Source organism: Aureobasidium subglaciale, assembly GCF_000721755.1.
Source record: "Aureobasidium subglaciale EXF-2481 unplaced genomic scaffold scaffold_0, whole genome shotgun sequence".
NCBI lineage: Eukaryota > Fungi > Ascomycota > Dothideomycetes > Dothideales > Saccotheciaceae > Aureobasidium > Aureobasidium subglaciale.
This window is the reverse complement of record NW_013566995.1, coordinates 978,077-1,003,422: the sequence shown is the minus strand read 5'-3', so window position 1 is coordinate 1,003,422 and position 25,346 is coordinate 978,077. Positions and strand designations below refer to the sequence as shown.

General features: G+C 51.8%; 7 protein-coding genes across 7 annotated transcripts; 4 read left to right on the top strand and 3 right to left on the bottom strand.

Moving 5' to 3' along the window:
* Positions 1–7,553: 7,553 nt before the first annotated feature.
* Positions 7,554–8,930, top strand: AUEXF2481DRAFT_388 (uncharacterized protein; the record flags this gene model as incomplete). Its single annotated transcript, XM_013493427.1, has 1 exon — positions 7,554–8,930. The coding sequence occupies one exon, from the start codon at positions 7,554–7,556 to the stop codon at positions 8,928–8,930; it is 1,377 nt and encodes a 458-aa protein (XP_013348881.1).
* Positions 8,931–12,848: 3,918 nt separating this feature from the next.
* AUEXF2481DRAFT_24782 (uncharacterized protein) lies at positions 12,849–14,209 on the bottom strand (the record flags this gene model as incomplete). The annotated part of the gene is made up of 4 exons (XM_013493508.1): positions 12,849–13,750; positions 13,810–13,862; positions 13,913–14,093; positions 14,146–14,209. 4 exons carry the CDS (start codon positions 14,207–14,209, stop codon positions 12,849–12,851), a joined length of 1,200 nt encoding a protein of 399 aa, XP_013348962.1.
* A 495-nt stretch (positions 14,210–14,704) lies between these two features.
* AUEXF2481DRAFT_136967 (uncharacterized protein) lies at positions 14,705–16,608 on the top strand. Its single transcript, XM_013493507.1, has 3 exons — positions 14,705–15,797; positions 15,851–15,959; positions 16,015–16,608. Exons 1-3 carry the CDS (start codon positions 14,889–14,891, stop codon positions 16,338–16,340), a joined length of 1,344 nt encoding a protein of 447 aa, XP_013348961.1. The 5' UTR covers positions 14,705–14,888; the 3' UTR covers positions 16,341–16,608.
* Positions 16,609–16,760: 152 nt separating this feature from the next.
* On the bottom strand, positions 16,761–18,075 carry AUEXF2481DRAFT_34648 (uncharacterized protein). The gene is made up of 4 exons (XM_013493506.1): positions 17,975–18,075; positions 17,546–17,760; positions 17,354–17,491; positions 16,761–17,221 (listed from the first exon to the last, which is right to left on the bottom strand). Exons 2-4 carry the CDS (start codon positions 17,729–17,731, stop codon positions 17,102–17,104), a joined length of 444 nt encoding a protein of 147 aa, XP_013348960.1. The 5' UTR covers positions 17,732–17,760; positions 17,975–18,075; the 3' UTR covers positions 16,761–17,101.
* A 762-nt stretch (positions 18,076–18,837) lies between these two features.
* On the top strand, positions 18,838–20,124 carry AUEXF2481DRAFT_75531 (uncharacterized protein; the record flags this gene model as incomplete). Its single annotated transcript, XM_013493505.1, has 2 exons — positions 18,838–18,921; positions 18,976–20,124. 2 exons carry the CDS (start codon positions 18,838–18,840, stop codon positions 20,122–20,124), a joined length of 1,233 nt encoding a protein of 410 aa, XP_013348959.1.
* Positions 20,125–20,468: 344 nt separating this feature from the next.
* AUEXF2481DRAFT_384 (uncharacterized protein) lies at positions 20,469–21,376 on the top strand (the record flags this gene model as incomplete). Its single annotated transcript, XM_013493423.1, has 2 exons — positions 20,469–20,668; positions 20,722–21,376. The coding sequence occupies 2 exons, from the start codon at positions 20,469–20,471 to the stop codon at positions 21,374–21,376; spliced, it is 855 nt and encodes a 284-aa protein (XP_013348877.1).
* A 241-nt stretch (positions 21,377–21,617) lies between these two features.
* AUEXF2481DRAFT_136845 (uncharacterized protein) lies at positions 21,618–25,225 on the bottom strand. The gene has a single exon (XM_013493503.1). It carries the CDS (start codon positions 25,150–25,152, stop codon positions 21,859–21,861), a length of 3,294 nt encoding a protein of 1,097 aa, XP_013348957.1. The 5' UTR covers positions 25,153–25,225; the 3' UTR covers positions 21,618–21,858.
* Positions 25,226–25,346: the final 121 nt, after the last annotated feature.

The following is a 25,346-nucleotide window of genomic DNA, read 5'->3' as shown; positions in this document are numbered from 1 at the left end:
GGCTCTTGGTGACTCGCATAACCTATGCCAAGCATGCTCTAGAAAGTACAAAGAGCATCGAATCTTCGCAGTTGTCAGACGAAATCTGGCGACAGCACATCGTCTCAGCCATCTTGTGTGCCAACGCAGTGCGCACACCATCGCCAATAGAGACATGGCCGAGGCTCGTTTATAGAGCAGAGCATGCATAGGATCAATAGAGCTCACTCTGTACTACACATCCGTCTTACGTGTTGCCGGCCGCAGCACAAGTTCCAAGGGCATCTGCGCTCCCACTGGATTGTACCTTTGATCACAGAGCCCGAGAGGCGACTTGTTGCTTCGCTCTTCGACGTCAACTCACCCCAAAAGCAGTGCACGTAATGTGTCATGATACGCTGGGCCGCTCTATCTACATTTGTTGCACGGCAAACGAATAGACGAAGGTACCTAAATGTCATTCACGACCCGACAAGCTATGGAGCCCACTGGAGCTTTCATTTACTCCAAGTCTGAGCTCGGTAAGTCCGACGTGCTGGCGAGAATGCCGGTCATGCCGTGCGAGACATACGTCCGGCGATCTCGACATAGCAGTAGATTCTACATTCTGTATCTCGAGCATCTCCGGCCTTCTCTCGCTCACAGCTATCTGGGAATTTGTAGGCTGTCAAGATGCACAGTGTTTTCCTAATTGACATGATTCATTCGGGAGAGCATGAAGCAATCTGTCCTTGTAGGTAACCCGCCGTCTTTCTCGCCGATGTCGCGCTTTTCTGCAGCGCTGGTTACAAGGCGTAGCTGTTAGTGAGGCGTAGCTAGGATTCCTCAATTAGAGATTCTGGCTAACGATGTGTTTAGCTCTGGCGGTCACAATCCTCTCTATGGTCTCTATGGTCTCCAGCGGCGGCACATCTAGCAATATCATCAGTGACATATCCTTCTAGAGCTCTGTCATCGTCGATAACTATAAAGGTTGCCGCATCAAGTCAAACGGGCGTGGGACTAGCGAAGCTCTCAAAATTCTGTATAAGAACATCATCATAGACAATTCTGACAAGAGTGGCCTTATGATCCAACAAGACCATCTTGATGGCACCCCGACTGGCGAGACTAGCGATGGCGTCGCTATCTTTGGCGTCTCTGTCCTTGACGTTAAGGGCACCATGGCGGATAGCACAGGCGCTCATCACTATGTCTTTAATGGCGACGTCTCTCACAGTGACTTCTTCTTCTCTAAAATTGAGGTCACCGACGGGAGCCGCGACAAGTATAGCAATCCCTTGTCTAATTGTTCTTTGTTAATGCACAGCCGCAGGGCCTAAACTGGCTAATCGAGCGAACATATGCTCTGGTGCGGCATCAAGTAATATTACTATGTTGAACTCATCGATGCTGTTGTTCTAGAATTAGTGCGTTGTATACACATCTATTTCGTGTTCTACCACCATACCTCTGATGTAGTCATGGCTTTCGCGCAATGCATTGTGTTTGAATATCTGGATAGATCGTACGTCTCTAATCAGCCGAGTATACATTAGTCTTCAACGATGCACTGGACATAAGCCAAGTTCAAATGGTCAGAGCAAATCCTATCATATCGTAGTTATACGTCCTAGGAGTATACATAGAGCGCATCATGTGTGATGCCGAATCACACATGTTGGCATATTTAGCTGTTGGTTGTATGACCCTGACCACTTAGGTGTGGTCAATCACCTCACGAGTTGGAGCCAGTATCCGAGCTCTATGCAGCCACCATACCAACACCAAAACCTAGCAGCAGGACGAATATCAGACTACCTACGCAGGCGGTGATGGCGATGTTGCGGCGTTTGACGTGGTCTTAACACGAAAACGCAGTTAGCCAGGCTCTTCTGATGTCTAAGACGGGATACTTATTCAACAGACTAGCAGATACTTGAGCTTACCTGTACGCAGACTGCTCTGCATGGAATTTCCATCCGTCTTCTTGTCCGTTCTTGTGATGAGGAAGGATTCGTCCTTTGCGAGGAGGTATTCAGCTTCGACCCCTTCCTCGATTGAGGTCGCCATGTTCCAAGCATCGTCGGACATCGCAGTAGTGGTTTGTTGTGATGGTATCATCTTCTCGATCGATGTGTACAGAGATTTGATTCTCGTTGATTTGGGCAAGAGGATGTAAGAGATGAAAATGTGTAAAGCTGAGAAGAAATACTCGAACGGGGTTTCAGACATGAGAGGTGCTTTGAGGCAATTTGGCATGGAGTCATCATTGCTTAGTGGTCGCTTGAGTTGATTCTCGACAGCACCTTTGTCGAGATGAACCAAGAGTGTCGTGCCAACAGGTCACAAACTGCCTGCTATTGATACGAATACATGCCCGCGCTGAACTGAGTCGAATGTGACCTACCTGGTCGGCATTGATCTGTCGCGAGCAGTGCACTGTACTTGCCGAGTATACCTCCGGTGACAAAAGAACCAAGAGAGGCCAACACAGCAGATGAAGTTAATGGCACGTCGACTCCATCATAAATCGAACTTCGAAGAGGTCGCCATAATTGAGCAATGTTGAATAACGCCCATCACCTATGATGCGCTTGTGCATGACAAGAAGACTGAAGGAAGCGGTCTGCGCCGACCGCTGTACCAGGTGTCTTATCTGCGTTGAGGTCTGAACGAGCAGAGAGGCTCCACTCAGGGCATGTCAAGACCACATCGATAGGTAAAGATAAGCGAACATTCCAGAGCACACCACGCAAAGGCCTAATGCGACAACTCCGATGTAATCCAACGAGCAATTTACTGTTGCGAGGTTGAGCGCATTATCTGATGGGTGAGTGGTTTTGAAGCCCTATGTCAGTTGGAAAAGAAACTTGACTGGTAGATGGAGCGATATCCTCCTCCCCGGATATGTGGCAGTGGCAAACCCCACCTTCGTCTTTCAGCGACGTGTTCGGTCACAATCTAAAAAGGGAGAACGCGACATATGAGCGGGGACAAGTGGTCTCAAAGATCTCCGGATGCACGTGGGCGCAAAGTCACAGCGATTTGCCAATATCTTCAGCATCGTGTTGGGATGTGGCGCCGTCCTCGCAGATTATCATGTGTTCCCCTGGGACTCGTTATCATTGCCATCGATGACGCTTATTAAAATTGCTTGATTGTGGTGTGCACTCAGGCTCTCCAAGGTCGTCTGATGCACACAAATGCTGGTATATTTAACCATCTGCCTGCAAGGAACCACAGCTCCAGAGTCCCGACCACAGAATATTGGGGAACGCCACGAACGGTAAGCCGGTTTGGACGTTCAGCAGCTACACGACAGAGCCGATTTTTCCGACCTGCGAAATTAGCATTCTCTCTTCGTTATGACCAGGCTGATTGACCCGCCGGAACCGTGGATGATAGGCAAAAGAGGCCCACACCACGAGTCCTCATACTCGACTGACGATTTGAGAGTCATCCGCACTTGAGTAAACGTCGTCGTCTCCAGATTGCTTCCCGCAGCCTCCCCAGCACCCTTTTGTGGGGATGCTCGTATCTTGCATTAGACTGAGCGTCGTCGTATGGCGTGTTCTTGTGCTCGTCTGGCGTATCTGCTCGAAACCATCGTAGAAGGTCTAAGCACGCAATCATGGTCCGAAAAGGACGCAAGGCATCCGCATAAATTTCCCAACAGTAGTTGAGCTTTGCGAGTACGATTCGTGTGCATGCTGTGGGATTTCGTTGGGCAGGAGCTCAAACTGCTCTGACGCATCTCGGCGAAAATCTTCCCGTACTGCTAAGTCTTGAGCATCAATGGGACAATCACATGAAAGTAGACAGACGGTTTCCTGATCATGACAGCGGACCAAGAAAGCATGTTGTGATATGTGCTTAGCGGTATGCTATTGGTCGGGGCATGCTGGGTCTGTAGACCAACCCACTTGTGATGTTGAATGGAGGCCATGACACAAGGTCCAGATGCGCCCCGTTTTCTCTTGCTACGGAGTGCGCAGTCGCAAAGCGCTTCCTTTCAGATTGTGGTGGCTTTGCACGTGTGGGCGAGGCTTGGTTCTGATCTTGGAAACGCGTGGCAGTGGTCGTGGTGGGGTCTCCACACGGCATCGACGTAATGAGCTGCAGGAACAAGATGGGGACGTATTATTCAAGATGTGGTGATATGATGATTTCCTTCCGCCATCATCATCACCTTGTCTACTCCACTCTCGTTGACAGGCTCGGTTAACGAGATTGTGTTGAGCTTAAAGCGTACGAAGCATTGCGTCTGTGATTTCATAACATATATATATGGGTGGGATTACAAAGACTGGCTTCGGCTTGTATTTCACTCAGAATCGGGCCGGCGAATGCTTTGCGAGCGAGAATCTCAGAGAAAACTCCGGGCACAGGGCTGTTCATGGCGGGCCAAGAGCGGTGAAAGCCAGTGCTCACTCCTCGCTTTGCTCAACTCGCCGAGCATGCTTAGCAAAACTAGGCTACCGTGTCGCTGACTAGCAAATGTTTCGATGGGCCTGGACATAACTCGAGACTCCTATTGAGATGACGACGGTGAAAGCATGGCGTGACGCGCCGTGAATCCGCCGTGAGAAGGCAAGCAGCAAAAGATTTTTCTTTGCGAACGCTCGTCTCTCCATGAAATGTGTTGGGGATGGTTGTGCGGCAATGTTTCGGACGCCATACTGTATCCGGTGAGAAAGAGCAAATTCTACTGCCAAGAAGATAACAGATGACTTTTTCTTCGCACTCATCAAGCGTTGGGGTACTTGCGATAGACGTTGACTAAACAGTGTGCAAATGACGAAAAACCATTAGATACTTGTGTGTTTGTTGGTGGCTCTAAATATTTGTGGAGAGACAGCAAAAATCAATTCCTGGAGTTGGGACCTGCATCAAATCCTTTCGCGTTTGGCTCCGGGGGCTCATAGCCACGTGTTGGCAAAGTCTTGTGCTCGTAAGCCATGGCTGTAGCCAACGTTTCAGGGATTCGGAATTTGCTTCGAGCGTTCCTCCGATGGCAGGGGCGGATCTAGGCGTTGCGACTGATAATCTCATATTATCGTGTGGAGCCTCGCACCACTCTCATCTGCCGCACAGTAAGCCCGATCGTACCCGATGACAATTCTTCTCGTTTGGACCTCCGCAACGTGTGCTACATGGAGAGTCTGTAAGCGGGTCAACTGCCGTCGGGCAGCACCCAGAATTCTAGGGAGGATGTTGGGGTTTGCAGCCAGACGCAGAGGCCGAAGATGACTCGTAGGTCCGGTGGGCCTGTAAGTCTGGGCCATCCCTCAGTCCTGCGCAAGGCATTGGATAGACATGGAGCGTTGGTCGAGGACCGAGATCTATTCTCGCAACACTGGTATGCGCCGGAAGCCCTTCGTGATATAGACGAACGTTCAACGCCTCTGAAATTATGTGATCTTCTAGAACCCTGGGGAAGTGAAGTTCTTCGAGCGCCGAAAGTCTTTGCCGCAACCTCACGGGAATGCTGCACTGACCCGTCGCAGTGGTAGAGAAGTGGAGGATGTGCAAATGTGGCTTGCAGCCTCCAGATTATGGCTGCCTTGGCGTGGAGAACCGACTGTTGTGCCCCGGATCTATGAGATGCTATGAAAGTCAGTTTCTTGATAAGGTGTGTGATGCGAGGATCGCGGTGGGCGAAATCAGACGAGCTTTGTGCGATACGTGCGAGAGGGGTCAGCGATTCAGACGCAGATAATGGCGTGATTGACGCTTGTTGAGAGGTCGAGCGATTGGTCAAAGTCTTACGTTTTCATTTTACAAGACTGGATGTTTGTGCAAAGGAGGCAATTCGACTGCACGGCGCTTGGAAGGGGCGTCCATTGATCGAGCCTAAACCAATCCCCCAGATTCCTCCAAGGGGTCAAGAAATCGTCTCCCCACGCAATGGCGGGGTGGATTACCCCGTTCGCGTTCCAGCCTTGGGAATGATCACAATGATGAAGTTCTTATCGGCAGAAGGAGACAGATGGATGGCCGCGCAAGTTCGCGACAATAGTGATCGCGATGATCATGAGGTGTGGAGCGCAATTACCCGCCTGACGTGAGGTAGGTCGTTCGACTCCTCCACTTGACCCGTGTCTGATTTGGAAGAGGAACACTCAACGCGCAATAAATTGGGCGGCAAAGGTAGTACGCACGCTATGATCACGGCCCTTCATTTCGTTGTTGAGAGCTGCGCATATCGAATAGGCACGGATGTGCTTGATTATGGTCCTAGACGGCATAGAGCAATACGTTTTGCTCCCCCGGACGTGGTCATCTCCAGAGTTGTTTCACGTGCCAGGATCTGGGGACGTCTCTGGGCCCGGGACGTCTCTGGGCCCTTTCGGGAGTGCATTCAGGGAAGACACCTACAGCCATCGGCGGATAAATGCTCGGATAATGACCAATGAGAATGCAGGCTGTGAGCCCTGCTTGCCATTCCAGGTGTGGAAGGCAGATAGGGCAAAGATAAGAAGGAAGAAATCATCCGCCATGAAGCTCGTCAAGCGACTGTTTCGAGCGCCAACGGAGAAATAGAGCCCATAGACAGGAGGTGGAGAATGGTGTGGAAGAAGCGAGCGGCCGGATACGTCGCAAACGAGAAATGGGGATTGCAAAGGCCTCGATGAGCGCCGAAGTAAGAGAGCCGACACCAAGCTCCATGTTTCGTAATGCCGGCTTCAGACATCAGAGTGCACTCGGCAAGAACACGGCGAAATGGACATCGCGTCTGGCGTCTCAATATCTCGATGAAGCCGGGCTTTGCTGCCGCTTTGGCTGTTGTAAAGCACAAACACGACAACAGGCCAAGGGCGCACTGCTATTTCGGGCCTACCTCTGGGGGCGCTTCCATGAGTATTCGAAAACTCTTGTATGTGGGTCCCCACAATTTCATTTCCCGTGCACGCCCGTGTCAGGTGTAGCGCAGAGACAAAAAGATACAAAGATGCAAGGAGAGGCAACGCAAAGGGCCAGCGCTTGGGGGAGATAACCGTGCGACATCGTCATAATCGCAGCACAGAGGAGGATGTGTGAGCTCGATCGCGGTCAAGCACGCTGATATCCCAACACATGCCACAGGAAACTTAAAAAAAACTCTTGTTACTGCGATCACCGGGCGGGAGCTCCGCAAAATAGACGAGGTTTGGAAGACAACAAACGACGACAGAAGCACGATCTCTGGGGAGGCAGGAGATCTGGTGGGATCATGGCTGTTAAGGGCGGTGGTGGGCGGGCCTGTGCAATGCACAAAACGGACAGATGGGCACAAGCGGGCGAGGTGGTTTTGGTTTCGGGGACCGAAGAGAGACCTTGCGCTATCTAGAGCCGTGTCGTTCCGACGGCATGTCCTCGCCAGCTTGTCGGCCCTGGGCCAGCAGCACAATGCGCTAGTGACTAACGTCGGGCGCGACGAAGGCTGTGGCTTGGCGGCCGGTGGATCTTTTCGTTGCGCCCATTTTCAGTCAAAGTTGGAGCTCACCCCCACGCCTTTTCCCTTCGTCTGCGTCACCCTCTCGCTATTTAACCACTTCTCCCGCCCTCTCCCCTCCCGCCTATTCTCCAGATTTTTCGTCTTCACGTCGTCAATGCAGCGCACTTCGTCCGGTGTGGATTTCTCCAGCCTCTTGAATCCAGACAACTCTTCGGCCACTCCCCCATCGCACCACAGCGCCCCCTCGACATACGTCGACGCCGGTGTTCAGTCTCATCCCTCCATGGCCGCTGCTGCCACGGTGCCCGCCATGGCCTCCCAGATGCCCACCCAGGAGCAGACTACCCAAACCTCGCAACAGGACGTGCGCCCTGACCTGCCCCGTCCTTACAAGTGTCCTCTGTGCGACAAGGCTTTCCACCGTCTTGAGCACCAGACGCGTCACATCCGCACTCACACCGGCGAGAAGCCGCACGCCTGCCAGTTCCCGGGCTGCACAAAGCGCTTCAGCCGTTCTGATGAACTGACCCGTCACTCGCGCATCCACAACAACCCCAACTCGAGACGCGGCAACAAGCAACACGCCGCCGCCGCTGCTGCAGCCGCCGCCGCTGCCGCCGCCGCCCAGGCCGGCATCATGGACCAGGCTCAGCACCAGGTCATGCAGCAAATGAACCACATGATGCCTCCTCCCCCCAAGATGAGCAGCTTGTCCCACTCGGCGCCTTCATCTCAGCTCTCTTCACCAAACGTGTCTCCTCCTCATTCTTATGCCAGCGCCTACACAAGTAACCCTGGCTCATACTTGACGCGCAACGTGAGCGGCGATCTTAGCCCTGCTGGTCTCAACCACCCCATGGACATTAACCTTCTGGCCACCGCCGCCTCGCAGGTCGAGCGTGAGAACTCGCTGCCTTCGCACCACATGGGTCTTGCCAACAGACACACATATGGCACCCACCCTTACAGCCATCACCCATACTCAACCGGTCGTCTTCCCTCGCTCTCGGCTTACCACTACAGCTCCAATCCCACTTCTCAGCCCATGTCGCGCTCGCATTCGCACGAGGATGACGACCCTTACTCTCACCGCATGACCAAGAAGTCGCGCCCTGGATCTCCCCAATCAACCGCACCACCATCTCCTTCGTTCTCGCACGAGTCAACTTCACCGACTCCTGACCACACTCCTTTGGCTACTCCCTCTCATTCTCCTCGGCTCCGTCCGCAGTACTTCCACAATGGTGTGCAACTCCCTACACTCCACCACCTTTCCCTCCAGCACCAACCGCCTCCGGCCCTTGCCCCTGTTGAGCCGTCCGCTGACGGTCAACAGCCGTACATTCCGACGCACCACAGCGGCCTTCGCATCAGTGAGATCATGGAACGCGAAGATGGAGCCCAACGAAAGTTGCCCATTCCCATGCACCCTTCCGCCGTCAAAGTCAACGATCTCCTCAACAACCCTAATGGCTTCAGCAGCGGCCAGTCTAGCACCACTGGTAGCATAGCTGGCGACAATTCAAATTAAAGCACGCTTCGAAATCCGTTTGTTTGAAATCATTGTCTCGGCGTTGGGCTTTATGGCTATGGCACGATATCATGGTCTGGGTGTTCTGTCATCATTTTCGGAGTCTCTCTTCTTCTTCGTTTAGGCACGGCGTTTTCACTACCCTATAGACTGGACCGGAGTCGGTTCCCTGGAATCATTGAGTGGGAAAGTGCGAGGGTTGTTCACTGAAGGATCCCTTGCCGGGTTTGTGGCTCAAGAGGATACCTGCGATCGAAAAGATTGCCAATTGTTTTGTTATTGCTTTCAAAAACCCCAATCACTTTCGTCTCTTTTGCGATTTTAGCGGCTTGTCTTTTGCTCTACAACTAATTCGGCCGAATGAGGTCTGATGGCTCCTTTCGCTACATAGACGCTTTCTTGCTCTCCCCTTAAATCAACCTTTCGAAACAGACTCACTCTCTGCTTCGCAAATCACAACTTTATCAATACCATCGAACAAAACCGACTCGAAAACTCAGCCGTTGATTCGTTGCTCCACAACATCAGCTCCACAATGTCTCCGCAACAAAGCATCGTGCGTGTCAGTGCAGCAGAAGTACGTGTTGTTCTCCAGATTTCTTATCCACAATCAGTCCACATGCATGCCCCAGCGTCCCCTAAGCCTCCCCACGGGCCCTCATAGGAGCGCTCGGTGATGCAGAACGAGCGTCTCAGCTCTTAGCAGTCGGCGCAGTGGGAAGTCTGTTCGAGTTTCTTGCGTACGGAAGGGCGACTGAGCGCCGAGTGGGCTTACGGGATCGTCGTCTCTCATTTCGAAGCTGCGCACACCCTTCCGACCAATCGACCTCACGAGTTGAGTCATCGTTGGCTACACAAACGCCCTTTACTGTGCATCAGACTTGCTGCAGATTACCCCGACATGATCGTCCTTCCTCCGAAGTCACGCCATGAGACTCGAGATGCCCGCATCAAGCATGAATTAGACCCCCCTGATCGACGTAGGCAGGTCGCTCTGGCCACTGCATGTCTCCTCTTTCCAACGCAACGAACGCTTGTCTAGTGAGCTTTGCTCTTTTCTCCGTGTGTATCTGCTTTATCAGACGTTGTGTGTCATGACATCTCGCAACATGTCAATATAGTGATCCACACTCTCCTTTCGTGATCAACTAGGGCAACTATTTCGTACGAACGCACCGTCGCAAGGCCTGCCAAAAGCGTGCACTGTCTTCGGCCAAACTCGGGACTACGTTTTCGCAATGCACGCAGAGAAAAACTTGTTTAGATATCGATCGTCAGGCGCCTATCTCGCTGGTCGTTTTGGCACACGAATGCTTGAAGGAAGGACCATTTCCTGGCCACCTGCCTTTCACCATTGTTTCTGCCCAAGCCACCTTCCTATTCAATGCGGGCGTGGCTTGCAGGTACAGAAAATCCTCCATGCTCGTCCCCAGTCGGGGTAACCGGCATCCCGAATTGAGGAAGACGGTCTTCAGCTTCCCGATCGAAAGTCTCTCCAGGTTCCTTTGTTGCGGGGATCGCGGGGAAACAAAGACAACCTCAACCTCTTGTCATGCGCACGACAGGGCGACTAGACAGAAAGCTTCATCCTACGCTGTCGAGAAGTCAAGAGACTAGCAACCGCTTTTCCCGACTCTTTCTTGTTGCTCAGAAATGGGCATGAGAACCCGCGATATTGCTCTTCACGGCCGTAGTCACCCGCGATATAGTTCTCTGGTTGTGGAAGCGATAAGGACGGTAGACTTCAGTGTCAAGAGATCGCAACAGCGCTGACTACCAACTGGCCACAGCTACCGGTGCAAGACTACTCTCCACCTTCACCGCGACAAGAATGGGCGTCGCAACGTGTGCTCTTTCTTGGACTGGGCATTCCCAACGAAACTTCCTGCCCCGTCGGCTCCACTTGGCATCACGACGGTAGACAAACTCAAAGTACATGACAGACGATCCCCTGCCAACATCGCTATGGACGGTGAACCCCCGAAGATCGTGTCGCATCCTTGTTTTCCCGTCGAAAAGCGCACATCTACCCAGCTACGTCATCAGTATTGAACGACGCAATATTCCCGATCGATGGCCTCACGGCGTTCAAGCACAAACCTCGTCGGGGAAATGGACAAAATCAGATCAGAAATCTAGATCGTGCAAAACCGTGGGGGTCGCCCATCTTGAGGCCGACAACATACAGGCAGCCAGATCATCGTCACCACTACGTGATATATTGCCACTATCTGCCGTAAAAGATAGGCGGAAGGGTCACCGGACGAATGGGCGACGAGATCATGGCTACCATCTCTCACACCGATTGCCGGCGTAGCCCAAAAGTTGACATAATTACATGTGTGTGAAAATCTCAGGCAGGTACGTGTACGTTGACCGCGGTACGAGGCGAGGTACATGATTTTTTTGTACCTAGGTCCTCATTCCTCCATCCTTCCACGCCCCGGTCTTGGTTCTGGGGTTTGTCTGGGGCCGCTTCTACCCGCCCAAGCCACATGTCTCTTCCCTCCAGCCCTCGATTTCCCCAGGATGATGGCGTCGAACCAAAAGGCAAAAGTAGACCTCTCCTCTTTCTTCTCTCCGCGCCAGAAAGAGACATCGGTACTTGTCCACTTACTCCGCAGCAGCCTTATGCGCCCGCGTGGGAAGGAGTGGCACACCGAATCTTGCTTTGTTTCCCCTTCCCCCCGCGAGTTTGACTGGGCGCACACACCCTTCTTAGCAGAGCCTCAAGTTCTCCCCTTGGTGTGATTGTCGGCCGGGGCTTGCACCTTGTTTTGTACATCATGTTAATGGTCCGAGGCACGAGAGAACGGGTTTCGTTTGGGATCCTCCTCATCTCCACTTACCTAAGCGCAACGACCTACCTCCGAGTCTGCATTCATGCTATTCGATGACTACTGTTGGGCTGTGGGATCGCGCTATGGGATCGTGCTATTGAACAACTACATTGAGGCTATGCATGCTCCAAGGAGTGCAGGTGGTGATTGTGGTTGCCTCTGTTTGACCGCCTTCTTCTTCGAGCCAATAGTTTCTTGCAAACAGAGGCCTCGAAGTTGAAAGTACTTAAGAGCTGATGTTTCACATGCGCGCGATACGAGCAAGACACGCGTTCCACGGGGCTGCTCGGGGGTTGTTTGACTCCCTCCTCAGCCCTAGATGTTGCTTGTTGATAGGATACTGCAGAATAACAATAGAACAGATCACAAGAACATCAGACGTGGAGGTGGAGGGCAAAGATCATGCAAGTCATCTGGCCCAATAACACAAGGCACGTGGCCAAAGAGAGTGCGGCTTCTTGTCTCGTCGATGCTTCATGTATCTCTATCTGTGTCTGTTGTGCGTGTGTATTGTGCGGGCCGGTGTGTATCTCCAACCACAGCCACCAACACATCTTGTTCCAACTTCTTCTTCTTTCTCCACACCCCATGCATGTTTCCAATCAATATGCACAGCCCAGTGAGCGATCATATGTGGCTGCACCGGGCCGGTTCTTCTGCATTGCATGTCTTTGTTGCACATGCAGCCCCCTTCATCACATGCAGATACCACGCCAAATCAACAAAAGGCTGTCTCCCTTTTCACATGCCAAAGATGAGTAACCTGGTGACCTTTTGTCTCGACGGAGGCTTTCGTACTCCTTGTTTATCCTGATGCGCGACGAGGCTGAGAATAGAACATGCGTAATCAAGAATGTAGATGTGATGGTGGATCGGAGTGCGCCGGCGTGGGGGGTGTGTTGTTGGTATGTGGCTTTGTAGCCGGAGTTTCTTCCTGCAGAGCAAAGGGGTTGCGCGAGTTTATCCGGTATATTCCAGCGGGTGTGGATAAATGTCCGACATCTAGATGACACGGTTGTCTTCTGCCGCGACCAGAAGCAGTTCAACGCCATCTGCCGGACGGATGTTGTGATGCTGCTCAATCGTCAATGACGATAGCGGCAGGTTGGTCTTCTCCCGGCACGGCAATCGCAGCGGCCTCCTCGTCCTCGAGCAGAGCTGCATCGTCCACGAAGCCTTCTGCGTCTACCTCGTCTCTATTGAACCAGCCGTATTCGTCACGGCCCTCTGCAGTGCCATCAACAGTGTCGGCGTGTGGGCGCTTACGGCTCTTGGAAGGAGATGACGCGGCAAGTGTCACGACGGGAGCGTCTGCAGTGCTGCTCTTGTTGACGACATCCCTGAGGCCTTCCTTGCTCATGGTGAAGGCGACCACCTGCCCAGTCTCTCCTTCGTCGGAAAAAGCAACACCGTTATTTTTTTGTAGCCCAATGTATCTCGCACTCTCGGAGTCCTGCTGTTGTTGTGCCCAGCTTCCCAACTTAAAGTCCCTAAGCATGACAAGTCTGTTGGATATGCCAGCTTCCCATTCGGCGCCTCCCATACCAGGCACCAAGACGGCTCCCAAGCCGCTGCCAGGACGGACGCGCGTGGCACATCCGGTAGTCACAACAATAGCCATGTCGTTCAGTGCGGCCAGCTTCTTCAGAGCAGACATGAGAGTGCCCATGATACCATAGCGACGGCCGGCAGCCCATCTGGCAGCTTCTGTCTTGTGACTCGAAAAAGTGTTTGCGCGGTTGCGAGGGTAGGATACTTCGAAGATGGCGTGTAAGTTGTCTATAACCATTAGGGAGGTCCCTGGCGGCGGGAATGTTTGTGGTGGATGGAGGGTAAGAGCTAATAGATGGGCGACGGTAGGAGTCGAATAGGCATGAAAGCGACTGAGTGTTTGCTCCTCGTGCTGGTCGGCTTCGTTCTCAGGTAACTTCGCGGCAAGGAAGTGGGTCAGCCTGCATTTTGCAAAGGCCGTCGTCGCGTCTGTGACCATGTTAGCAGGCGCATATAGAGCACAAAGGCCATGACAAAAGAAGACGCACCTATCCAGACCACCGAAGTCCCATTGCCCAGGGCATGTGTTGCCGTTTGAAGTCTTTCTACCCATAAGCACACATATCGCGTGGAATTGGACGTCGAACGTACGCAAGAGAAGTCTTGCCTGAGCCCGACGGCCCCCAAATCTCGGTGATTTTACCACGCCCAAGTCCGGCATTGGTGGCGCTGAGGATGGCGTTGAGTTGCTCGAGGCCGGTGGATATAGACCGAGGACCGCGCGACTGGAGACCAAGCAGTGCTTCAGAGGCCGAGACGGTAGGAAGGCGATCTGACAACGAGTCAGACTTTGTATACAAGGGTTTGGCGCACACGCGACCTACGCGACGAGGTTGGCGGCATTCGCGACGTGCTCGACGACGCCGGCGGCATGGCAGATTCGGACATGTTTAGTCGCGCCGTCAACAGCCACTGGCCTGGAGGAGATAAAGCTGTTTGGACATGTAAAAGCTATTTGCGGTCATGTCCAATCATCTGCGCCGGGAAACATCACCGCGAAGACATTCGGCGTCCACCCACCACCGGTCCCTATCGATTGCGGCTCGGCGTCCCCGTCTGGTAAGAACGCGCGCCTGAAAACATTCACCCTCTTCACATGACTTCGACCCTGCCAACATCGACTTCTTGCCGGAGATAGCTAACTTTACCAAATGCACTTCCTGAAGCCAAGCCTTTATTCCGCTGATCTTACACACCATTTCACTCTTTCGATCTGATCCATCGTGTCGTCGTCCACAGATCTACCTTGATAAATGCTGTTTTAGAATAGTGCTTCGCGATGGGTGGCCAAACCACCATCGGACTCGCCGAAGCCCCATTGCGGGCCGCTCCATATGACTTGCTTCAGCTCAGAGCCCCAGTCTTCTGGACTCAAATAGTACAACACTCCTTTCTGTACCTGAAGATCCTGAGAGTAGTCGCTTTTGCTTCCTTTCCGCTGTCTCTCTTCTACCATGCTGCTGTTTTCCTTGCCTCGTCTTTCTGCTTTCACTGCTTGATCTGTCTGTCCTTCTTCTTGCATCTGCTGGACGTTTATTTCACCATTTCGCTCGCTTAACCCGACACAATGGACAGCATCTTGCATAGTAACGTTTCTGCCCTAATCATTATCCTCACAGCATCCATTGCTTCACTCGTCCTTCTCAGCAACAAAGTCCGCAAGGAACATGATGCAGACTCGATCGTTCCAGGATGTCGCCGCATTGGGCTCATCGGAAGGAGTAACATGTCCGACCAGTATTCACCAGAGTACAATGGAGAGAACTTGGACTCATCGGCCACATGCAGAATCAAGGCCCTGTTCATATACCCCGTCAAATCATGCAAGCCTGTTGAGATCGATCACAACGATGTCATTCTGACTGGTCTGAGATATGATCGTCAGTTCTGCTTCGCCCAGCTAAAAACAGAGGAGACAGAGAAAGAGGAGGGTGATCTTAATGTCAGCACCAAATGGCTTCACAACTGGAAGTTCATCACTCAACGCAATGTACCTCGATTGAGCCAGGTCGATACTCAAGTATGGATACCAGACACTTCGTCATCAACCTATTCCCCTGAAGCAGAATGGGTCAAGTCGCAGGGTTGTGTCGTCTGTTCGTTCCCTTTCACACCTGAATGGTCTTGGGATATGGATGGCTTGAGGACTGCATTTTCGCTCCTCAAAGTGAAGCTTGCTCAGCGCGATATCAGAGCAGAGCCACGGCTTACGTTCAAGCTTCCCATCGCCCCTGACGAGAATCGCTCGACCAAGTACCACAAAGAAGTCATGAAAATCTGGAAGGACTCACCCAACGCCATCAACATCACATCCGAGATTCCACTAGAGACTTTGGCCAAGTTGAAATACTTCCTTGGTGTCTCTAACCCTCTGGCTCTGTTCAAAGCGGATCCTCTCAACCATCGTCAAGTGTTTAGGAACGCACCCAGGATAGAAGAGGCGGGTTACCAACCTGGTGTGGGCTTTGCTGATGCTGTAAGTCACATTGGACACGAAGGCCGATGCACAAACACTGACATCGTCTTCAGTACCCCTTGTCGATTATGGGCCTTGCCTCTGTACAAAAGGTTTCAAAAACAGTGAAGAATCTCCCAACTCCTCACCTCGATGCCATGCGCTTCCGCGCCAACATTTACCGTGAGCCATCGCCATACTTCTCGTCTACCAGAACCGCTCGCTAACAATTGTTCAGTGACTGGCATCCCACCCTTCGCCGAAGACGACTGGAAAATTATCCGCTCGGGAAACCTCGATTACCACGTCAGCTGCCGAACCACACGCTGTGATCTTCCCAACGTTGATCCTTTGACTGGTATCAAAGATCGCGTCGAGCCTTACAAGACACTCAAACAAGTGCGCGGACACGTCGACAAGGGTGCTGGTGCCCATCCAGTGCTAGGCATGCAGATGGTGCCGCTACTCAAGGATTCCAAGGGTAGTGAAGAGATAAGAGTGGGCGAGGAGATGAAGGTGATCAAATCAGGAGAACACTTCTACATCAAGATGTTCCAAGATTAATAAAAGTTTTCTGCGCTCGGATTGAGCAATACACAACCAAGATAAACATGAACATGAGATACGATGTGCATTGAAACCTATCACGGAACATCACAAGACCCTCCAGCCGGGAAAAAACCCCAAAAACTCTTTCTCTCACTTCCATTCATAAGGTAGGACCGCGTCACACCAATCGTGCAAATCCAGCACCTCAAACCAACCACACTAAAACATCAATCTGGGACTTGTTGAATGCAACTCATGTTGCGAGCATGTTCCTGTGGTCGATCAGGAGGTGAGGATCATGAGCCAATGTGGAGAGATTGGTGGAGATACTTCTTCTGGAGGAAGAGAGCAGTTCATATCGTCAATATGAGTTCGGGGATCAGACAGTGTGGCGATAGTCTTGTGAATGTAGTGTTGATGGATGTCAAATATGATGTTTGTAATTCTTGGCTATATACAGCAGACACGGAGGAGGTTGCTTCTGAGCCCGATCCTATCAATATGTTGTAGCAGCATCCGCAGAGATACCTTTACAGCAGTACAAATCCAATATGATGATTTCAGTTCATAACCATGTCACATGTGCACCTCTTGCCCGGGATCACATATCTTCCACACGGGCATTGTCTAGTGCTAAGGTTAGACCTAGGGACAACATCGCAGCCATTTCGACACCGCGTACGGCTTCTCTTACGCTGATCGCAAACACGACAACTTTTGGAAAGAAAGTCTGCTTGGTCGATCCTCTTTGTGTAATCAGGAGAGTTCTCACGTGTTCATGCGTCGTAGAATGCGAATTCTGGATGGTGTATAGGCCAGTCGTCTTTGAACTTCGAAGAACTACCAGCCTGTCTGGTCGATCGCTTCTTCTTCGACTTGTTCGAGGTGGGGGTTGTCTTTTCCGCGTAGAATCAGTCAATAGTGTGCGATAGAAAGTTTCTCAAGGGCAAGTAGAATATGAATCGAGGGACTGACTCAAGCCAGCGTTGAGTGCTACCGAAGTTTGTGAGAACAGTTGTGCTACTCACCAAATCTTCCGAGTCTGAGGATGATTCGGTCTTTTCTGATGCATCTCCAAGGCTACTAGATTGAGCCAGGCTTGATGTTCCTGGGCGTAGCGTCATCTCGTGATTTTCAGATGTCGGGTCGTTAACGTCGACTCTGTTCTGGACGAAGTGTTGTGGTCAGCTCTGGATGTCTTACCGAATGTGATGGCTAACCTCCAGACCGCTCTCTAGTCTCTCAGGCTCCACATCACAATCCTTGCCAACGACCATCCAGACCGATTGGCTCATTTGGTCGCTGTGTTTGTCATCCCGATCGATTGTCTCTATGGTATAGCTGGCGTTTCGATCGGTATGGTGTACAATAGATAAGGCCTCGAGTGCGGCACCAGGAACGTCCATCGTAAACTTCGGGGCTCAATAAATCACACCTTTGAGAAACTTAGTACTTGTCAAAAGGCTTGCCATTTTGTCGAGTAGTAGTCGGAACATATGAGACCGTGCTAATCTTCTCGACGAGATTTGAAGCTACAAAAAAGAAGATCAATTTGACGTAACGAAAGATGGGCATTGCGGAAGCTGTCGAGACTTTGCAGCCGGCTGCTTCGAGCCCACTTGAAGAGACGATGAACAAATGATACATACTTGCTCCGGGAGCGGTACACTTTGAGAACAGGCAAATCTCGCGCAAAGATGGAACAAGGTATTTCGTGGACGAGACACTGAGGGTGTAATGTTTGCTGAAGCGCGTACAGAGAAGCTGTGATAGTGATTGAGTTCAGGCGGGGCTGGCGCTTAGCTGTGGAGCCGTTTTTGAGTGCCTGCCAAGGTGTAGATTCGGAAGGTTTTGACGAGTGTAGATCGGTAAGAGCATCCTGATAAACCTCCAACCTCGAGGACTATGAATCTGCTTTGCGGAATCTATTCCATATCAATCAACGCTTAAGTCCTTGATCAAATACTAATAGGTATGCGGCATGATTGACTGTAACTCGGTTCCTGGATGTCGAGTTCCGATCGAGATCCCACCATACCAACGAACTCGACGAGAGTAGAGCCAAAGAGAATTGCTCCGACGACCACAGGGGAGATCATGTACCTTCCCAATCATCATTTGCGACACGTGTCTCAAGTTGAAGAATGACACTGTATCCATCGCGATGACGCGGAAAGTTCAAACAAAGTTAGGTGCGAAGCAATTGTGCTCAAAATCATCTCTCGCTTGGGAAAGAACGGAAACAATGCCATCAAGCTTCGTGAGTGAAACTAACAGTCAGCCTTTCATTCTCGACCTCCTGTGTTTCATAGCATCCCTGTCTCTAGAATTCTTTCAGACTGTTTGCGGTCATCTTACTGGCAGCCGTCGCCCTGGATCGGATTAACTCCTTGCATAGGACACTCGGAGATCAACTCGCTACACACAAATGTTCTGCAGAAGTGTCAAACTCCATACCTACTGCTCATCACATTCGCTGTTCCATTAGTCGCCCGCGTCGACTATATTCGCCATGCTCGAGAACACGACGATAGCGGAAGAACCACAACGGAATAGTAAACCAGCGTGGAAGCTACCTGGCTGGGCTGAGCCATTGGTACGAACACGCTCTCCTTGAGGGAGAAGAACACGCTGACGTTGATTCTTGCAGATGGTTATGACCATTATTTTCGGGGCCATGTTCGTGACAAGAAAGAGGGGGAACCGGGTGTTCAAAGGAAGGTCTGGTGTATACAAGTCAGCTTTGGACGGCGACGATACTGCTTGCTCATCAGATGAGCTCTTGGATCACGACGCATGCAACGAGCACGATGCGCAAGAGACTCTAAGCACGACAAAGCATCTGCCCAAGATACGAACATTGCTCTGCCTCAGCGTCAAGACGCCCAACACCGCTCGATTCAAGAACAACCTCCACAGTCGCGTGCTGCAAAGATTCCCCTTCTTGGTCGAGATGTTCTACTGGGTCATCAACTATGCGTTTTATCGTATGACGGCAATTTTGTCGCAAAAGCTGTTTGCGGGGCGAGGGATTTGGACAGTAGCTGAGAGCCATGGGCTTGCCATCCTAGATTTCGAGCAGCATGGACTTCTCAGCCATATATTTTCTCGTGAGCTGGACATACAACAGTGGTTCATGCACGACCATCAGGACGCTTTGACTGCTTTGAACAAAGTATACGCATATATACACGTACCTGGAACAGTAGGCTTCATCGCATGGTACTATTATGTTGCACCATCACATTCAACGTTCGCAACAGTACGTCGAACCATGAACTTGACTAACTTCATGGCCTTCACGACGTACGTCGTATATCCCTGCATGCCCCCTCGACTGCTGCAAAAAGAGTACGGGTTTTTGGACACTGTCAGGCATGACGATGCACAATCGGTCTGGATGAGCGGCAAGTTCGTGAATAGTCTCGCAGCCATGCCAAGTGTACATTTCGCGTATGCCTTTGCCATTGGTTGCACTCTGATCTACCATTCCGGAATCCCGCGTAGAAAGCCAGAGTACGGAGAGGTGCGCAAGTCAATAGCATGGAAGGTCTGGTATCTTGTCCTGGGAGTTGGGTATCCGACGATGATTTTGACTGCCATTGTGGCGACAGCAAATCATTACTTCCTTGACGCTTTGATCGCGGCGATATACGTATTGTCGGCGTTCGTGAGCAACAAGGTGTTTTATGTATTTATTCCTCTCGAGGACTGGTTTCTGTGGGCGAGGGCGATACGGGTAGAGAAGCCGATTGCTAGTACTGGCGAGAGCTTCAAGGACTCGAGCCTTTACATGTAGATGTATGGTATGAATAGTGCTGCAAATCGTGTATGTATGCTTAGAAACGGTCTCTCCTTAGAGGCGGTATGAGCTTGGACGGGGTGTAGCGAGGTCCAAGCTCCAGAACGAATGGAACGCGAGTCCGTCCGGTCTTTTGCTTCGTCTCCAGCTCGTCGACTTCAGTCGATCCACTCACTTCATCTGCCTTGCCGTCAAATCACTCTCGCTCTTGTCGCCGATCTCCAGCCTTGCTCCCCATAGCATCTATGACGCGTAATTCCCAACACTGCGCGTACAATTGACGCGTTTCATACTTGACGACAGCACCGTCTGAGCACTACACATACTATAAAATTGTCGCAATGGCCGAATCCGAGGTTGTCATTGATGTCAGCGAAAACAACACTCCTGCGCCTACCCAGAGCCAGGATGTCGACATGGGTGGCCAGGATGAGAGCACCCAGCCCGAGAACAGCGCTGCTCCCAGCACCGAGCAGCAAGACGAGCCCACCGGTCTCGAGAACATTGAGCCTGAGCTCCCTACTCGCGTCACTTTTCTAGAGTAGAATCGCGCCATGGGTCGCGTTGCAAACAGTCACTGATCGAATGCGACAGCTACCTCAAATCTCCCATCGTCGAGTTGGCCGTTGGCCAAGGCGAGGATATTACCGTTCTGCACGCACACCAGCGCCTGTTGGAGCAGAGCCCCTACCTTGAGGAGAAGATCTTTGCCCTGGGTGAGGGCGAGACCCGTCGCATCGACCTCGCTGATGAGGACCTGACTGCGACCGCCTGCTTCCTCGAGTTCCTCTACAAGAACGACTACTTCCCCACCCTCAACAACTCCTCCCTCGAGACCGACCCCGATATTCCCGTACCAGACTCCGAGGGTATGGCTCTCTTGCGCCACGCCCGCGTCTACACACTGGCCCAGCGCTTCGGTGTCCCCGCCCTCGCAACCCTCGCCCACAAGAAGATCCACCTCACAAACAGCACCGCCCGCGGCGAGATCGAATACGCACGCTACGTCTACGGCCACACCGCCACCACAGACGAGAGCATCCGCAAGCCCGTCGCCGCCTTCTGGGCCACCAGATCCCACGTCCTGCGTCACGAGGCCGAGAGAGAGTTCCGCAGCATGTGTCTCGAGTTCCCTCAATTCGGTTTCGACGTGCTCAGCTTGGTGCTTGATGCCCAGGAGAAGAGAACTCAGAGGACGGAGACTACCATTGGCGGTGGTCGCAAGAGACCGCGTGTCAGTGCTGTTTAGAATGCTGCTTCCGACGATACTGCCTCTCCCACTTATAAGCGTTTGAGAATTCAATGATCGCACTGCTGATCTCCTCGCTACATAACTCGCATTCCGATACACTAGCTTGGACTGGGTAGCTCTCGATGCTATTCTTGCTCATCAGGTCCAATCTCGATTCGGATAGAAACGGCCCCCTCTACTGATCAAAAGCAAGGTTATTGTAGCTTACAGACTATGCTTTTCCAACCACATTCTACATAACACGGTGTGCAAGCGGACGGCGACACATATTAGGATATGTATCGCCTGATATATAGCACCAAAAAATCATAATAAGCTGTTCAAAATTTCACACTGCCTCGAGAATCAATGGCATTCGGAAAGGTGACGAGTTAATTCAATAGTCTAGTGTTACAAAATTTATATGTATAGTCTTACAAGGTGGTAGAGCTCCCGAAATGCTTTTGATGTGGTTTGAGCGATGAGAGTCAGACGCGCATCTAAGCACCACCCATCAGGCGTCTTAGCCTGACGCTCAAGGGTTCTTCTTCTGGTGCCTTTTCTTCCTCGGTCCTGTCTTCTTGGCTCTCTTGCGCAGAAGCTTGCTCACTCGTCGTGTCTTTGTCTTCTGCGACCTCTTGTGCGATTGTTTGCTCACTCGCTGTGTCTCTGCTTGTGCTTGGGGCGGGTTCTGACGTGCTCGGGATCTCTTGTGTAACAGGCTCGACAACACGCTCAGCAGGGACCAGTACGTCAAGGGCTTGGACTTCGATCTCTGATTTAGAAATGGCGTTTTCCAGAGCCTCGTTGTCTGCTCTCGAAGCTGGCTTGATACCGGATTCAATTTGCTCGTCAGCGCTATCGGGCGTGCTGTTCTGCAGACGAGGTGGTTCGCCTAATGCTGCTTCCTCTATGCGAGGGCGCTGGTCGGTATCTAGCTCAAGCTCAAGCTCAAGCTGCTTCTCGTCGCTTGCGACTTCTTCGGGTCGAAGCTTTTCGAGGTCGGCGATGTTCGAGCCTTGCGCCATCTCTGCTGTGGTCGCAGAAGTCTTCTTCTTCTCCTTAGAGGCGGGTTTTCCACGCGCATCATTTTCCTTTCTAGGTTTCAGCTTGGACGGTTCAAAGGTTTCCTCTTCCTTCGCCTTGGGAATGGTCGTAGTAGGGGAGTCCAAATTTCCAATCGAAGGCGTCCCCAGAATTTTGAGCACTTTGACTGAAGCGCCGATGAGCTTTCTCAGCATGGCCCGATCTTGCACGTTGTTGAATAACTTGTACTTCGGCCGCACGGTAACCTCGACGCGACGTCCACCAGCTACACCCGCCTCGAAGGTTTCAGCCATTACATTACAATGTGGCTCGACTGATGAGTGAGCAAAAGAGTTCCATTCGCGATACTCGAAGCCGGCGAACAGGTACTTCGTAGGGACAGTAGGACCATGCCCGGGGTTCGAACGCTCAGGTTTACGTGTTTTGAGAGACTTGTTGTTCGGGAGCTGTGTGACAACGACGTGTGCCGGTACGTTAATTTTAAGTGCTGGGGGAGCACGCAGGACAGTATCGCTCGCCATGCTGGTCTGCACTGCTTTGACGAATGACCTGATACGTGCATCGCGGGTCACATACTTGGAAATGAGAACCCTCTCACGCTCGAGGATGATATCAGCAGGTTGTGTCGGCAAATGCATTGACACGACATCAGTGGCAATGTTGAGACGCATGTGAGAGAAAGCAATCCACTTGCCATTTGGAAGTGGAGTTGGCATAATGCTATGTTCAAAGTCCTCTAGATCGTGTGTTGGATCGGAATCGTGAATGTTGAAGCGTAACTGAATCCTGGGGAGGGCAGTGCTGGCAAGACAGCCCAAGCCTTCGAAGGGCGATGGAACCAGATGAGCTATAAGCTGTGTTCCTTCCCGCGGTATAGGATTGACCCCTTTGTAAGCGGGCGGCCGCCCACAAGCCAAGAGGCCAACGAGGCCTGGCAAGTAGGGTGCAAAGGTAGACTCGCGGTGACGAGTATGCTCTTTGCTCACATCTGGATGCAAAGCAGAAGCACCAGGATAGGAGGTTGCGACTTGGACGTCGTGTAGTGACTGGCCAATGCGCGCATTCCAGCTGCCGTATTCATCCTGTGACGGCCAACTACTATATTTGGGTGAGGGTGATACAGCTTGTTTCTCAAAGTGACTTTCCATAAGATCGAGAGCTTTCGCAACAATCGGACTGTATAGAGGCACGGTGGTGGCGTCTGAAGCGCCTCCGCTGTCGAGAATCTCGGCTCCTTGGTTAGGTTGAGTGGGGAATTGTTCGTCGGGGCTTGGAATTTTGGTCGAGATAGTGACCCATCGACCAAGTAGGCGGTGTTTATGACGAGAAGGCAGATGCTTCATGGTTGATATGGGCTCTAGACGGTACTCGTCGGTGCTGCGCATGTCATAAAGATCTATGACCTTTCTGCGCATGTCCATGGGTAACAGAGCGACAATTAAGCGATGGGCGTCATTGATAGCGGTATCAACGAAGCTGGCAATACGAAGTCGCCGAGCGTCGGAGTCGTAGCTGATGTAGGTCCTTGTCAACTCCATAATATTGTTCAGGCGTTGAAGAGTGAGTACATCGTGTAATTTGAAGCCGGTAGGATAACTATGCATAGCGGTGTGGAAGCTCTTGAGGTCCATGTCTGCGCTTCTAGCAGGAGCATAAGCCTCAGCCAAGACGTGTGCAATGGCCTCAGCCTCAGCTTTTGGACCTATGATTCGGATGACACGATCGGCTTGGTGCAACTGGAAGCGAGAGTTCTTGTAGTATTTAGAGCTGTCAAGCAGGGGTCGCAGCGTTTCCGAATTTTTGGTGAGCAATAGGCCAAATTGCATAGGTGACAAGATAAACTCTAATTCGCCCAGAGCTGCTTCTTCTTCCTCGATTCCGAGTGACCAAATGTCGCGCAATATAAAGTCTATCACATATTCCTTGTTGTTCATCTTGCGGGCCGTATGTACGGTGGAGAGGTGCACAGGCAATCGCTTCTCGATAGGAGTGTCCCCGGGGTGCCAGGCGGTTCGCGTAAGGGTTTGTAACTCTTCCCCAGAGCTACTGATCTCAGTAGAGTCTACGTTGTTCTGACGAACCGCAGTGCTATTACGCTTGCTTGATTTGAGGGCAGTTCCTCGCTTCCGTTCGGGGCGAGTATACTGATAAACATAGCCTCTGAGCTGGGTCATGTTATAGGCCTTGGCTATGGCAGTGAACTTGGCGTCATACTCGGACCTAGTGACGATGTAAACACCCTCTTCAGGCCTGAGAGCGTCTATCGACTCGAATACTTCGGCGAGGGCTGGTCGAATTGCTCTGCCACCAGCCATTTCCTGGATATCCCTGGAAGTCAAAGCACGAGGCTTGGGCTCGAGAGTGCCCTCTTCTTGCATGTTCTGATAGTCCAGGAGTGACTTTTTCGCTGGCTGGGGCTCGTGCAAGTCACGCAGAACGATGACATCTGAAGATCGGCCCAAGCTGTCGATAGACAAAGGCTCGGACGACTCGACACGTCTCTGGCCACCTTTCCTCCCGCGGATCCTACCGTGGTTGCCATGTGTACGGACAATCGAAAGAAGACCGGATTGTTCGTTCTGGATCGACTTCTGCTCAGGCGTAGGCGCTTGCACGGTGGAGTCCAGGGTCAGATGAGGCGACTGGTCCGAGGACTGATTTCGGCGTTGATGGATTTGGCGGAGCACGAGACGTAGATTGCATCGTAGACATGTCGACGCGTCTCTAGCAGACAACGGCCGCAACATCAGAAGGTCATGCAGAATGGAGCATGCGATTGGTTTCAAAAGTTCAGAAAGTCAGATCTTTGGCCTTGATCTTGGCAGCAAACGCCGGTCTTAAGTCCGCCAAAGGATCGTCGTCATCTTCACATGCGGGTACTGTAGTTGTTGCCGCGTCTTCCGTACTCTGGACCATTATCTCACAAATTCCCTATCTCCAT